Raw genomic sequence first — 15,433 nt, forward strand, 5'->3', positions numbered from 1 at the left:
TTATTTTAATAAAAATAATGTTGGAGCCCTAGGAGTACTATTTATATTACTACATCAATTAGCTTTAGACAGACATCTGTCTAGGGTGGGAAGCTAAGCAGTAAGGGCTTGGGTGTATTCCTGGATGAGAGACCTCCTGAGAATCTAGGTGTAGTTCCCTATATGAGTTCTTAGAGTGTCACTTTCCTATGTCTATGTTTTGATACCTGTGCTTCCTGCACTGTTATTACTTTAAGTGCGAAGTCCAGATGGCAGCCGAGTGCCTACAAACAAGTGTATGTTCCAGGAAAGGGGGTTATTGGTGAGGGCACTTTGTTTAGGTTTTGACAGTGCAGGAGTTCATCAGGTATCATAACACTGAGAGCATCATTTCTATAAAAATCCTGGTGGCTGCTATATTTGCATGACCGCTGCATACAAATTTGCAGCTGTGGTGGCATTAGTGCACATCCCTGAAGCAGGCCCCATATTCTAAAACACAGGTTCTCAAACTCTGTCCTCTGGACCCCAAACAGTGCATGTTTTCCAGGTCTCACAGAATCACAAGTGAAATAATTAGTTCCTCCTTTTAAAATGTGTCAGTGAGTAATGAATACACCTGTGCTCCTGGTAGGTGACCTGTGGACCAGATTTGAGAACCACTGTTCTAAAATGCTGATCAGGCAACAATATTGGTGGATGAATTATGACTGCATAAACATACAGTACCAACAAATTTGGTCCAATAACCAGCAGTTCTATACCTGAAATTAGGGACTTCTAAATAATGTGCAGTCGTGCCTCCAAAATGTCACCAGTACAATACAAAAGCTGCAGTTACTTAGAATATAATAGAACCTTGAATTCCTGCTCAAACACTTTGAGCTGATATAGCATTAAAAATGAACAACTGCTCCTGGACTACCAATGTTGCAATGCAAGGGGTGCTGCTTTTGCATGTAACCCACAAATACTGGTCAGCTTTGTTTTAACTCTGCAATTTTGAATAAGCTAGGACATGTCCGTGCATTTTAAATCCAGCCTTTTCCACACATGTAGTAAAAGATGGCTTTACTGATGTACAAATTTTGTTTGCTAACAAACAGGCTGTATAGTGTTTTTTAAATATCCTGTCAGTTCATTCACATAATAAAAGTACACAAAGTCACACTACATAAAATATAGTGCGTGTGTTCACATAAAACGGAATGGGCTGGCTGGCAAATGCGACAAAGTTATCGAATGTCTTGATCATAAATATAAAGTAATGTTACATAGTAATTTCATATTGCATCACTGATTTATGATAAAACAAGATGGGTTCACAATGAACATCATAACTGAAAACACAAAATCAGTAGTTTAAATAATCCCAACTCCGTCAGTTAGCAATAGCCTGCAAAGCAAGGTCAGTGTAATCGGTTTCTCATAGATCTGTCTCATTGGTGACTGAGGTAAATTGCGCCTCTCGCTTCTGGTAGCCATGGTGACAGAACTAGAGGCTAACAGCCTATCTGCCTGATGCTATGATCATTGGTTTACATTCTGTAAATATTTTACAATGTTTGAGATACAAAAAATCTAATAAAACCAAAACCTTTCCTTTCAGGAAATGCATTACAAGCAATATACCTTTATTTTAAATGGAAAAACCTAAATAACATTTTTGTACTTTTCCTTGTGGTAAACAATGGGGTATAGGGGCAAGTCTATGAGCTGAGCAGTTTCAGAAGCTCCCTCCCCCATATAACCCCTGCCCAACAGACCTATAATTATTAACTATCAAAGCCCCATATATAAGGTAAATACTGAACAAATGGAAACAAGCCGAACAAATGGCAGGACCAGTGTCCCCCCAAAAGGAATTAGAGAAACAGACTTATTGTAAGTAAAAAAAAAAAAACTCCTTTTCTCTGTCATCCAATTTGCCACAGCGAACTCTCGGGGTGCCACCATTGGCCAGGACCACGTACTGCCTGTTAGACCTACAGAAGTAGCGTTTAGTCATGCTGTCCTGCCTCATTCTCAACGGCTCCTCGATTCTCCTCCTCCTCTGTGTAGCAAAGTGAGAACAAGTTAATGAGCACCAGTGATTTGCTGCTAATATACCAGGTGAATGAGCTTCCTGGACTCCTGGCAGAATTCAGTTTAAGTAGTGCTCCCTCTACTCTCTATCCCGCCTATGACTCCTATCCACTTCTCCCATGTTAGTCACCACCTCTATGTGTGTTTCTATCACCCTCTTTGTATTAGCCTCTCTGCCCCCAATTTTGAATGGGTCTGTCAACCTTTTACCATGTGTGCTGGCCTTGTGAATACCTAGATGTAGGTAGACTGAAAGCTGTGGAGCAGTTGAGGGATGAGGTCGTGCCCATTACAACCCAGCCTCCCACACACATCAGGGCCATTCACTTCAAGACCAGCTGCTCAACTGTAAGGAGAGTGAGCTCTAGAACATCCTGAACCATGCTACTATTGGTGACCTGACAGACTCCTGACTCCACAATGATGCCATTGGCTGGCTGCAAGAATCCTCTGATATGCTGCATTCCTATCCATTGACTGTTGGCAGATATTACTGGTGTATGGAAGCAGCAGGCGGGCTGCAGTCAGAGTCTGGCATGAGAATATATCGCTGGTGAAGGGATAAGCATCCAGGACTGGACAGGAATATATTCTCTCTGACATAACTAGACATAAATATATGAGAATTCAGAAATAGCACCAGCACCTACATAAACATGTAGCATTGACATCTTCAATAAATTCAAGCACATATTTATTAACATTTATTTAGAAGACTTTGCACTTGAAGTACTGTCCATTTTTGTTCAAAGTACCATCACTCTTCTTTGTGTTTGGGTGCCACTCTAAGTATTAAGTTATTAAATACTCTTTAAGGGTTAAGTATGCTTTATTTTCTATTTGTTGCACAAACTGATAAGATCGATCAGGTGCAGCCAGACACATCAGCACTAATACACTGTCACTCAGAAGTGTAACAAAGCAAATATGTTTCTTTATCTTTTCCCACCACACTAAAATTATCAAATTTTATCATAGACTAAATGTCTATCAAATATAACTAAGCTGTATGATAAATACCCAAAATGGGAGTGCCCAGATAATGCTCCCTCTCGGGGATGCATGCATTATGGTTATTCTTTAATGAACAAGTTAACCTTTGGTGCTTCGTACACAGCAGTGTATATTGTCAGTCACTGGTCGTCCAGTTCAGGCAAATGCCACTACGACATAATTCCCTTGTGTACATTTGTGTGGCCAAATGTGCATTGGCACATCCGCGAGACTCCCATAACTGATACATCCCCTCATGGAGTGACTGCACAGGACACTATCGATGGCCAAGGAACTGGAGGACTTTCTTCTAAGGACCCATGAGATGGGAGCAGTGGGAACATTCTCTTTAGGACCAATATATTTTCCCATGGAGCCCTGAAAACGGGGAGGGAAATCCTCCCATTTACCCCTGTAATGGAGGGTTGAGGGTGGGGGGTGATAGGGGGAATTCTCTCACAGAGCCCTATAAATGGAGACATTCCCTTATTGGCTCATGTAACAGGGATCACTCTCAAATAAGCTCAGATACTGAGGGGCATTCTCGACAGGCCCCTGTAATGGGAGGTGGAGGCTTTCTCCCATGGACCCCTGAAGTGGGTGGGGGCTCTCTCATATACACCTGTAGTGACCGGGTGCATTTTCGCATGAACCGTTGTAATGGGGCATTCTCTTTTGGACTCATGTAACAGGGATTAATCTCCTATGAGCCCCTGTGATGGGGTTCATTCTCCTATACTTTAAATAAACAGAATTCTCATATGGACCCTTGCAATGGTAGGCATTCTTCTAGAGCCTGGAGATAAAGGGGCATTCTCTTATGGACCCCGTTGAAGGGAGGCATTAAACTAAGGTCACCAGTGATGGAGAGCATTCTTTCCCAGTTGTAATGCACCAGGTGAATGTGTATGCTACATAAATGTTGTTAATAAGGGTTGGACAGCATGGCAGGGACACTTTGTTAAAGGCTGTCCTAACTGCTATGAGCTGGACATTTGCTTGTATTATATCTCCACATCTCTATAGGAGGCATCCACTGCAGAAGGTTAGCCAGAGAAACAGATCTTTACAACATAAATCCCCTCATTTAGAGGAAAGGCATATTCAAAAGATATTTGTTGACTAAATCCAAAATTTAAAAAAATCAAATAAATTAAAAGGGAATATAATAACTTGAGTGTTGAAAGAAGTTTATTAAATATATATGCAATTTTTACAGCTTCGATGATGTAGGAGGGACCCACTCCTCTATCTTCTTGCGAGTGGTAGAATATGGAACATATTGTCCAGGAGTGGCACTCAAGTTGAATTTGTGATTCTCCCATATGTATTTATGAGTAGTAGGAGGGTGAGTGACTGGAGACTCCTCTGTCATGCAATGCAGCCAGCGATGCCTAGAAAAAGATAACACATTTCTCATTTAGAACAAAGATAAAATGTCACACCGGGGGTTGTACAAAATAATCAAAGATTCATGAGCCAAACAATCACATCTCAGAACCAGTAGGAATTTTCGAGGAGCCAGAAAAGATGAGCATTCACTTACATCAACAGAACTGACTCCATGTGTTACGCTCCAAAAATATATTTTAGGCTCATTAGCTACATTTCTTTTAGGTTTTGGCCAACCGTTTACTACACAGATATCCATTTTACTTGAAAGAAGAATTCCAGTCAATAAGTCCTTACTCTAAAGGGGGTAAACTAGCAGTTAATTTTTTTTGGAGCCAATTAACCTGCCAGTATATTATTGGAGTGTGGGAGGAAACCGGAGTACCCGGATAAAACCCACGCAAGCACAGGGAGAATATACAAACTCCGCACAGTTAGTGTGCATTTCTATATGCATATATAACTGTTTGCGTTCAGGGTGTGCAATATATGTATATATAATTTTTTTTAGACAAATATTCTTTTCAGGGACTATTTATGAACTATGGAGACATTTTTTTTTTTATCGGAATTTACACAGGCTCCTCCAGTCCACAATGTCATATATATATATATATATATATATATATATATATATATATACACACACACACAAACACACATATACATACATCTAGTAATTTTTGGTTTGAGCAGCCTTCACATGCCGGGTGTCAAGCATTTATTTTTGTCTTTATTGCTCCTCTCACTGATTTTTATAAACCTCACTAACCACTAGCAAGCTCCTATACCCATGGTTAGTACTTTTAGGACAGTCACTGCCCTCACACAGTCATTGGTAGCCGGAGGAGTCAATGTAGTATGCTTACTCTGCGTGTAAGCAGTTATTTTAGTGGCTCAGTTGTAAAGAGAGTTGACGTCAGGATTCCTCCAGGTGAGAGACCTTATATAATCTATCCTCTGCAGGACACAGTTATATATTCAGTGAATACAAAGAAATGATACACTCAGGGGCTACCTTATTAGCTACCCCTGTACAGAGGCTCATTAATGCAAATATCTAATCAGCCAGTTGTTAATGAGAGAAATAGCCTGAACCAAGCACACAGGAAGGTAACAGGGTCTGGTATGCAGATGAGCATCTCTGAACACACAGTGGGGTTGCTTCTAAGTCACATGCAACCTTGTATGTTGTCACAACTGTGCATGCGTTCTGAGCTGCATATGCATCGCTGCAGGCAAACGCACAAAGCAGTCACTCCATTTCCATGTGACTGCCAAATGGGCATTTCTGGGTGGCAACAATGCAAACTGTCCCATTGGTGTGTCAGGGTGTGCTGCGGACATGTAGCCAGTCACTCATTATACTGAGTCATGCATATGCATTCTGGACATCAAAATTAGATGGATCTCCTGCACCTAGCATGGGATAGGTGCAAGTGCCGATGATAATATCGATAGCTGCTCTCGTCTATAGTAAAGAGTGGGGCGTTACAACATGCGTTAGCATTCCAGCCACGTTCAGAATGCATTCAAACCTGCGTGCAACTCAGAATCAGGCCCAGAATGTCAGATCTTGAAGAGGATGGGATAAAGCAGCAGAACAACATGATGGGTTTAAATCCATTCAGCTAGGAGCAGTAAACTGAGGCTACACAAAGCAAAGACGCACTAATCCAGTTGGAGATTGGAAAAATGTTGCCTGACCTGATAATATTTAATTTCTGCTGCAACATGCAGACATCCCTAAGAAAAGCTCTGACCATTTAGATATCAAACACACATTTTAAGTTACCGAAAACCTAAAAATATTTAGAAGCATATTCAATAAGGTGCAGGGTTTACAGCGTGGGTAACTCATTCAATTATTCTGCATTTTCCCAGCGTGGTAACCCATAGAATCCGCGTGAGACCCCAAGGGTTGCATATAACGCTGATTTTTCACATGGGGATGCAGGACCTAACTGAACAGGTCAGGGCTCTCACTTAGCTGCAGGGTTTTGGATATGCCCCATAGCTGTTTACATCACTAAAAAGAATTAAACTTTCATAAAGCTCTACAAACAATCCTCATAAAAATATTACAAATTAAAGGATATTTAGCCAGGTGAAAACACAATCTCATGGTTGTGCAATATAAAGATGAATGTTCTCTTAAAGATATTATCTCTCTTTAAAAGCTTACCAATACAAGTCCAATCAAAGATCCTGAAAGTTGTAGGAAAATACTTTGTGAATTGTGTGCAGCAGAATACAATTTAGAACCCAATTTAATACCTTGAGGAGACAAAATGATTAACAGTACTGGACGTGGCTTACTAGATATCTAAATATATTTGGTGATATCCCTGTCAGCGACATAGCAGAATGGGTTTCCATTACCTCCTTAGTAAGCATCTCTTATGCTGGCCATACACCTTGTACCATCAGACAGACAGACCAACCAATTATATAACATTTCCATCCACAGTCAGATAATTGATCTATGTGTCGACGGGAAGTATATGCGCTCTGAAATCCGAGCAGCAATTGTTGCATCTGTCGGACATACTGAGAGATTTCTCATGCTCGGTCGCAGCCATACGCTGTACAATTATCAGCCAATAATCCGCTGATTGTGCATATAATTGCAGAGTGTTTGGCCGCCTTAACACACATAGGATTAACTCCACTGAGCCCCACCAGATTATTCACTACTGTCAGCTACGGGAGAATGTAAAGCCCCACACCACTTTTACTGCGATAACCCAAACTTTCCACTAGTATTATACTCTTGAGCATTTCAAGGGGTGGAGACATGGAAGGGCCCATTTTAATGTATTTGAAATTGTGAATATGTACAACTGAAATACTTTTCAAATCTCTTCTCAATGTATGTGTTTACTCCCAACAAGAGGGCTGATATCAATAGTGTACAACCTTTTATTATAATTTGAAACACTCCCATACCAAAACAAGAGGAAGGACCCCCACCTCCGTGGAGGGGGACCTCATCCAGATGAGGCTTTGCGGAAAGAGATCAGGGAGCGTTATACACTATAATCGACACTACTCAAGCAGAACTTTATTTACTGTAGATAATATCTGGTTCTTACTACATTACATATGCCTCTGCTTACTGTTGGATGTGGTGTGGCTATTTATGCCATATTTGGTGGCCATGTCCCAAGATATGTAAATTGTAAGTTGGCTTTGCTTGTGAAGAGTTAGCTTTATTTAGAAATAAAATAACCATTTTTAAGTGACCAAAAAGGAAATAAATGATAAATAATCTTATACATTCAAGTAATATCTATGGAGATTTAACCAAAATATTAGAAGAAAGATAAGGCAGAGAAGTTGTTAGCAAATGAACAGAGATAATATCCTCTGCATCAAAGATAACAGGAGTTCTTACTTCCTGAAGGAATTTGAAAAAAAATCTATCAAAGATTGTACAATTCCATAGTGTATAAAGAACAGAGCATTTACATATGCACATGTAATTTGACAGCCTTAGGTGATACCAATAGTTTTGAAGCACTTGAGAATGTTATTCTGGGATTTGTCACTTCATAAAAGTAGCTAGAACATGACAGAGTTGTACATACTGCTGTGTTCCAATCTGTATATCACATTTACAGACACGGGTCACTACTTCATGATCCCAGCCACTAACCTGAATTTATATGCAGAGCTGACAGCATGGTGTAAGAAAACAACGTTCCTATTTAGGCGACACTTTCAGTAAATAGATTTCAAAGCAATTTCAATCTAGATTCTGCTATGTTGTGAACAGTCAAGGAGGATACGAAAATCATTCCACTTTTAAGAAAGTGGTGCAATAGCTTATATATGAACCTTGCAGCCACAGGCCATTAACACATATTACAAAGTTTCCTTATATAAACCATCATTGTTATGCTGCCTGTAATAAAAATGAGTCCTGATCAATTGTATAAATGTTAATGTCCACTGCAATCAACAGAAAACATGTTACATTTTGGAAACTAAATTAATTTACATTGAAACACATAATGGTGACTTTTATAAATCTTGATCCAAAAACAAACAAACCAGTGAACAAGGTAAAATGGTCCAAATTTGGAATTTATAAATGGAGTCAACAATTTATGGCGGACTACAAATCTTGGGTCATTTTTAAGGTTAACTGCTCTTAAATGGTATGTAGTCAAAAGGTCTACAATGACTAGGTCGACATACATAATGGCGACACTACAGTGTAGACAGATATGCCGTCAACATTGTCAAAAAGTAAACATTACGGTTAGACTGTGGGTGGGGGAACTTTAGGGTTGGGCACTAGAGGGAGGATTAGGGTTAGGAGAGAAATACTCGCCAGCACGCTGCAGCATCAGGGTTCACCCCCGGAAGTAATGGCCACATGACTGCTGTTCCCTGCAATTCATCACGTTCTACATTAAGAATGTCGACATGGGCAACATTGACATTATCACCATGTCGATATTCTCATGCCAACATGTCTACATATCACACCCAACCAATTTAAATAGACTAAAACATTTTACTATAGAACGCAACTAGATAAACAAAGCATACTATAGCCACTCCCGAGAGTACAATATAGTTGCTCTTTTTAAGCACTGGCTATATATACCCATCTACAAGAAGAGTTCTACACATAAGCCAGTGGTTCCCATACTGTGCGCTGTGGCTCCCTGTGAAGTTGCGGCGGCCAGTGTGGGTTTTTTTGTGTCAAATATATATATTTTTTGCATGGGGGGGGTTGGCAGTGTGTAGTAGAGTGGCGATTGCGATGAGCAGGGGGTGAGCTGTCACTGTAAAGCAATAGGCAGTGAATTCTGAGGCTGCCTGTTGCTGAATGGGGTCCTACAATGCAGTGCGTTGTGGGAGATCAGACAGGAAGTGTCATGCTGCAGAACGGCGCTGACAATCACAACTAAAGGTAAGCAAGGGGAGGGACACAGGGGGGGCAGAGGGAGACACACACAGAGGGGGGCAGAGGGAGACACACACAGAGGGGGGAAAAGGGAGACACATACAGAGGGGGGCAAAGGGAGACACATACAGAGGGGGGCAAAGGGAGACACACAGCACTTATTAGTTAATTTTGACCCAACTACTTAAAAAACGGGACTGCCCGGTAATTATTTTGGATTAAGGGTGACTTGAAAAAAAAAATTATGGAGACCCTAAGGGTGCCTCGAACTGAGAAAAAGTTTGGGAACCACTGATAAAGTCACATAGGATACAGTGTTGCTGATATTTGATTTTCTATTTCTAATTAATTTCTACAGAAGAGAAACTGGTAGGGAAATATTACCTGAAGCCAGTTACAATGAAATCCGATCTAGACATAAATGCAACTGCACAGATTTAGTACACTGCAGGAAACCATATACGATCACAATTACAAGCATCACAGCATGCAAACTGTTATCTCTTAACTGTCTATAAAAAGTAATTAACTAATTTTTCATTGGATTTCACATTTAAAAGTGTGACATACATAGATGTTTTTGACAAAAAAATCAGTAGAATTAAAATCAGTTAAAATGGTTAATAGCAAAATAGAATAATGCTTTTCTTTTAATTTCATATGTATATTTTATTATTTGTGGTTTGCTTTGGTGCCCTCAAAATGTAACACAAGCTCTGCTTTTCAAAGATGCAAGAAAACAATACATTAAAAATGCTAATAAAAAACCAGAAGATATGAGCCCTTATGAGTTTGCCTAGTGTTACAGTTCATCCGGAAAGTATTCACAGCGCTTCACTTTTTCCACATTTTGTTATGTTACAGCCTTATTCCAAAATGGAATAAATTCATTTTGTCCTCAAAATTCTACACACAATACCCCATAATGACAACGTGTAAAAAGTTGTTTTGAGTTGTTTTGTTGATGCACCTTTGGCAGCAATTACAGCCTCAAGTCTTTTTGAATATGATGCCACAAGCTTGGCACACCTATCTTTGGGCAGTTTCACACATTCCTCTTTGCAGCACCTCTCAAGCTCCATCAGGTTGGATGGGAAGCTTCAGTGCACAGCCATTTTCAGATCTCTCCAGAGATGTTCAATTGGATTCAAGTCTAGGCTCTGGCTGGGCCACTCAAGGACATTCACAGAGTTGTCCTGAAGCCACTCCTTTGAAATCTTGGCTGTGTGCTTAGGGTCGTTGTCCTGCTGAAAGATGAACCGTCGCCCCAGTCTGAGGTCAAGAGCACTCTGGAGCAGGTTTTCATCCAAGATGTCTCTGTACATTGCTGCATTCATCTTTCCCTCTATCCTGACTAATCTCCCAGTTCCTGCCGCTGAAAAACATTCCCACAGCATGATGCTGCCACCACCATGCTTCACTGTAGGGATGGTATTGGCCTGGTGATGAGCGGTGCCTGCTTTCCTCCGAACGCAATGCCTGGCATTGACGCCAAAGAGTTCAATCTTCGTCTCATCAGACCAGAGAATTTTGTTTCTCATAGTCTGAGAGTCCTTCAGGTGCATTTTGGCAAACTGTGCTTTTTACTAAGGAGTGGCTACTGTCTGGCCACTCTACCATACAGGGCTGATTGGTGGATTGCTGCAGAGATGGTTGTCCTTCTGGAAGGTTCTCCTCTCTCCACAGAGGAATGCTGTAGCTCTGACAGAGTGACCATCAAGTTCTTGGTCACCTCCCTGACTAGGGCCCTTCTCCCCCAATCGCTCAGTTTAGATGGCCGGCCAACTCTTGGAAGAGTCCTGGTGGTTCCGAACTTCTTCCATTTACAGATGATGGAGGCCGCTGTGCTCATAGGGACCTTCAAAGCAGCAGATATTTTTCTGTACCCTTCCCCAGATTTGTGCCTCGAGACAATCCTGTCTCGGATGTCTACAGACAATTCCTTGGACTTGATGCTTGGTTTGTGCTCTGATATGCACTGTCAAGTGTGGGACCTTATAGAGACAGGTGTATGCCTTTCAAAATCATGTCCAAACAACTGAATTTACCACAGGTGTACTCCAATTAAGTTGTAGGAACATCTCAAGGATCATCAGTGGAAACAGGATGCACCTGAGCTAAATATTGAGCTTCATGACAAAGGCTGTGAATACTTATGTACATGTGATTTCTTTGTTGTTTTTTTTTATTAAATTTGCAAACAACCTCAAAAAAAACTTTACATGTTGTCATTATGGGGTATTGTGTGTAGAATTTTGAGGACAAAAATTTATTTATTTCATTTTGGAATAAGGCTGTAGCATAACAAAATGTGGAAAAAGTGAAGCGCTGTGAATACTTTCCGGATGCACTGTATATAACAGCTTAAATGTAAGCGCTTATTAGAGCTATATAACACTCAATCTAATAAGATTGGTTCCAAGGGAATACCTATCCGGTCCTCCCCTACTATTCTAATGAATGCCTCCACACTAGAAACAATACATATTATGTCACTGTAATGTTACCAGGTTTCCTAGCAACCTCCTTGCACTGAGCCTCTGATTCAGAGCCGGACGCTCTGAATCAGGGCTGTCCTTCATTTTTAGAGCGGCCTCCTGGCCGCTCGTATAGCTGTGGGTGACCACCCACAGCTATAGCGAGCGGCCAGGTTGATGGTCAAGACCATCGGGCTTGCGAAGAGACACTTGTGGTAGGGTCTCGTTGCCACAAGCCCTGGAGTGCTTTTGGCTCCATCAGAGCCGAAAGCACTCCCACTGACATCACTTGTGATGTCAGTGGGGCCGGCCCCAGACGGCAGGCATTCCCATGGGAGCGCCTCTGTCTGGCCAGCCACGCCCCCGGCACACCCACCAAAAGGGGTGTGCTGTCACTCACCATCGACAGCACGCCCCCTTTGTAGCGAGACCCATAGTGACTGCTTGCCCGTCGCTATCCGGGTCTCGCGCATGCGCACGACGGAGCCGGGTCCGTCGTGCGCATGCGCAGTGAGCCAACATCGACCCACTTGCGAGCGGGTCTGAATTAGGCCCTGAGTACGCAAGTGCTCAGACATTGAGATCTGTGTAGAAACCAAATCAAAACAGTTTCTACTAACTAACTGGATGTTTGGGCTTTCAATAATTACACAGGCCTGCAAAATTTGATCCACTAAAAAAAGTGCCTAGAATTCTCTGGCTGATTCCAAAGGAAATTGGTTTACTGTTTTCAGTTATAGCTAATTATTTTTCTCTAAGACGATATTTCTTAAAATGGGTGTGAATTGAAAGAACTGCATAGATTTAGATAGACAGTCAATAGGTCGACAGGGAAGAGGTAGACAGGGTCAAATGGTTGACCGTTAAAAGTTTGTCATGGACTAAAGGCAGGTGGTATCCACTATCCGACAGTGAAAAGACTGAACGATATCGATATCATTAACTACACTGCAGGGTGCCCACACTGAATGATATGTCGTTCAGTTTAGGCACAATCAATCATCTGCAAACATGCTGAACCTGATGATATCGTCAGGTTGACCAGCATGTTTGCGCGAAGATACATGTCTAAAAGCCCAAATTTTCAAACGATGTTCAAACAATTATCGATCGATATCGTTATTGTTCAAAAGCTCATTTTAATTGTCTTGTGGATAGGCACCTTAAGGTTGACAAGATCAAAAGGTTGATACCCAAATGGGCAACACAGATAACACTAACCCTCCCTCTGGTGCCTAACCCTACCCTTCCATGGCCTAACCTTAAAACCTCCAAGCACCTAGCCCTCAAAAATTGTGAAACATTATAAATATATGACCAATTGTCTATCTAGTCACAGTAGATCTTACATTTCTGTACCAGGAAAATAGCCTATTCACATGTATTCTGGTAAAAATGGAAATTTTATTACAAAAAGTTAAAAAAATATTCTGATGTACAAAACATAATAAAGAACTATAGTACAATGGCCCTCATTCAGAGCCGCTCGTTAGCGGCAGTACGCTCGTTCCGAGCGATGTTTGCACATCTGCGCATGCGTACGGTTTTTAGTACGCATGCGCGAACCAGTCAGTGCGGCCGAAAATCGTTGGTACGCAATATAGCGAGGGCCTGCTATTTTGAGTGACAGAATGAGGCGTATGTGGGTGGTAACAGGGGAAGGAGCTTGAAAATGGGGAGTGGAGATCCGAACGCAGGCGTGCTTAAAGGTCAAAACGGGCGTTTTATGGGTGTGTATATTTAAAACAGCAGCGTCATTGACCACGTCACTGGGTTATTTTATAGCCAGAACTGCTCGCAAATTTGTGGTAGCAAACACCAACCACAAGAATAGCGAGCAGTTCATACGCTGGTCGATGTACTCGATTAATCTAATAAATAGCGGACATGACGTATGGTGCGAGCGGCCAGGGGGCGTTTTTAACAAATAAACGAGCGTATGTTTTGCACGCTCGTTCAGACTTAGAGGTGTGAACAGACTGCAATGTGCGTACGGATCATTTGAATAGCCACCCCTTGTTTTTAAACAAACGACCACAAATAGCGAACGGCTCTGAATCAGGCCCAATGTTACTTACAAGTCCTTATACTGTTTTTTTCATTTCCCTTCAAAGCTTTGTCTAGTACTTTTTATTTTATACACTGTTTTCGGGTCTTCCTTGTGCAGTATCCACCAGTAGTCTCCCTCCATGTTGAGTTCCATCTCCTTTAAGTCTTGGTGGAATCTCTCTCAATTAAGCTGGCCATACATCAAAACAATATTGTTCTATCCAGCCAACTAGTTGGATGGTTAGAATGATAGCTAGGGCAGGGCATGGGAGCAAACAATCATTTGCTTGCTCTATTATGCCAAAAATAGTCATTACATCTAGTAGGGAATTTTTCCCAACTTATCGTTCTAGTGTAGCGGGAAAGTTTCCAACTATCCCTCCAACTGAACAATAAGTAGGTGGACAATAACCACCATCTTATAGACACTGTCACAGTCATCTCTTATGACAGTCCCTCAGAGAGCCGGTACTGCTGCTGCCAGTCTGAGTCTTGGCCCGGGCACCACTAGGACGGACAGAGGGTCAGTGTTGTACGCTCCCACAGTCTGGACTAGCGGTGCTAGGATAGACATGCCAAGTAGATCAGCGCCCGGTGATGAGAACTGTATGCTGGCAACTGACCGCGCAGACTCCTGGCATAAAGTGAGTGGTTACTGTGTAGTGGGTGAGAGGACCCTGCTGGTCCCAATTCTGAGCCTGCCTCCAGCGGGGACAGAGAGGAGATGCAGATGCTCTCCGGTGGGAAGTTTGGGTAGGTACCCAGCAGGGGCCTTAGCTTGGATACTCCAGGAAGGGAGGGTAGCGGCATGATTCTGCCCCGGAACTCGACAGCCTGAACTCCATTGTGTATCAGGGGCTGGAGATTTTCGACTGCATGCCCCCCTGCACCAGGTCCAGGGCACCCTGTAGGTGCAGCTAGACGGGCCAGGTAGAGGGAGCGCAGGACCAGCTTGTCCTGGCAGCTGTACCATGCTGGGACCTGTAGTTTACCTCCAGCCCAATCTGGACCTCTTCCAGTGTGAAAAGCATCCCCTGGGAGGCAGACTAGGACGATGCCAACCTGGTGGACCGGCTGAATGGCATCCTGCTGAAGCTCATCTCTTGCTTTTAAGGCTGATCTTCTATGCGTTTTAAAATCACTGCCAATCCCTATATAATTATGCACTTATTCCCACACATGCTTAAACTCTGCTCTTTTATCATAACTTATTTATGGGCCAATAATCGTAGTGTGTTATTTCTTATTTTCCTTTCACCAACTTTATTTATAATTAGGCAATTAGTATTTATCCTCACACTTATATACTTCTAAAGCCCAAATAGTTTTATGAATTAGATTTTCGTTATTCATTTAATTTTCCTGATTTAGAAAACCTTGCAAAAATAGGTCTCTTAAGCTAGGTACATACTAAGCGATATATCAGACGATATATCGTTCCAATGCATATCAGATCGATATATCGGCCATATCGCTCAGTGTGTACAGTTGACTGTGCACTCTCGTGCACCATTTTTTGCATCTTCTGATCTGCTGT

At 41.9% G+C, this 15,433-nt stretch overlaps 1 protein-coding gene across 1 annotated transcript in view; it reads right to left on the bottom strand.

Moving 5' to 3' along the window:
* Window positions 1–4,230: 4,230 nt before the first annotated feature.
* Window positions 4,231–15,433, bottom strand: part of NDUFA12 (NADH:ubiquinone oxidoreductase subunit A12) — a 45,578-nt gene continuing 34,375 nt past the window's right edge. Inside the window, exon 4 of the mRNA XM_088453832.1 lies at window positions 4,231–4,451. Within this exon, the coding sequence (XP_088309958.1) occupies window positions 4,271–4,451 (181 nt within the window). The 3' untranslated portion in view covers window positions 4,231–4,270. The remainder of the gene's footprint in view (window positions 4,452–15,433) is intronic.

Source organism: Taudactylus pleione, unplaced genomic scaffold, assembly GCF_031769625.1.
Source record: "Taudactylus pleione unplaced genomic scaffold, aTauple2 ptg000040l, whole genome shotgun sequence".
Lineage (NCBI taxonomy): Eukaryota > Metazoa > Chordata > Amphibia > Anura > Myobatrachidae > Taudactylus > Taudactylus pleione.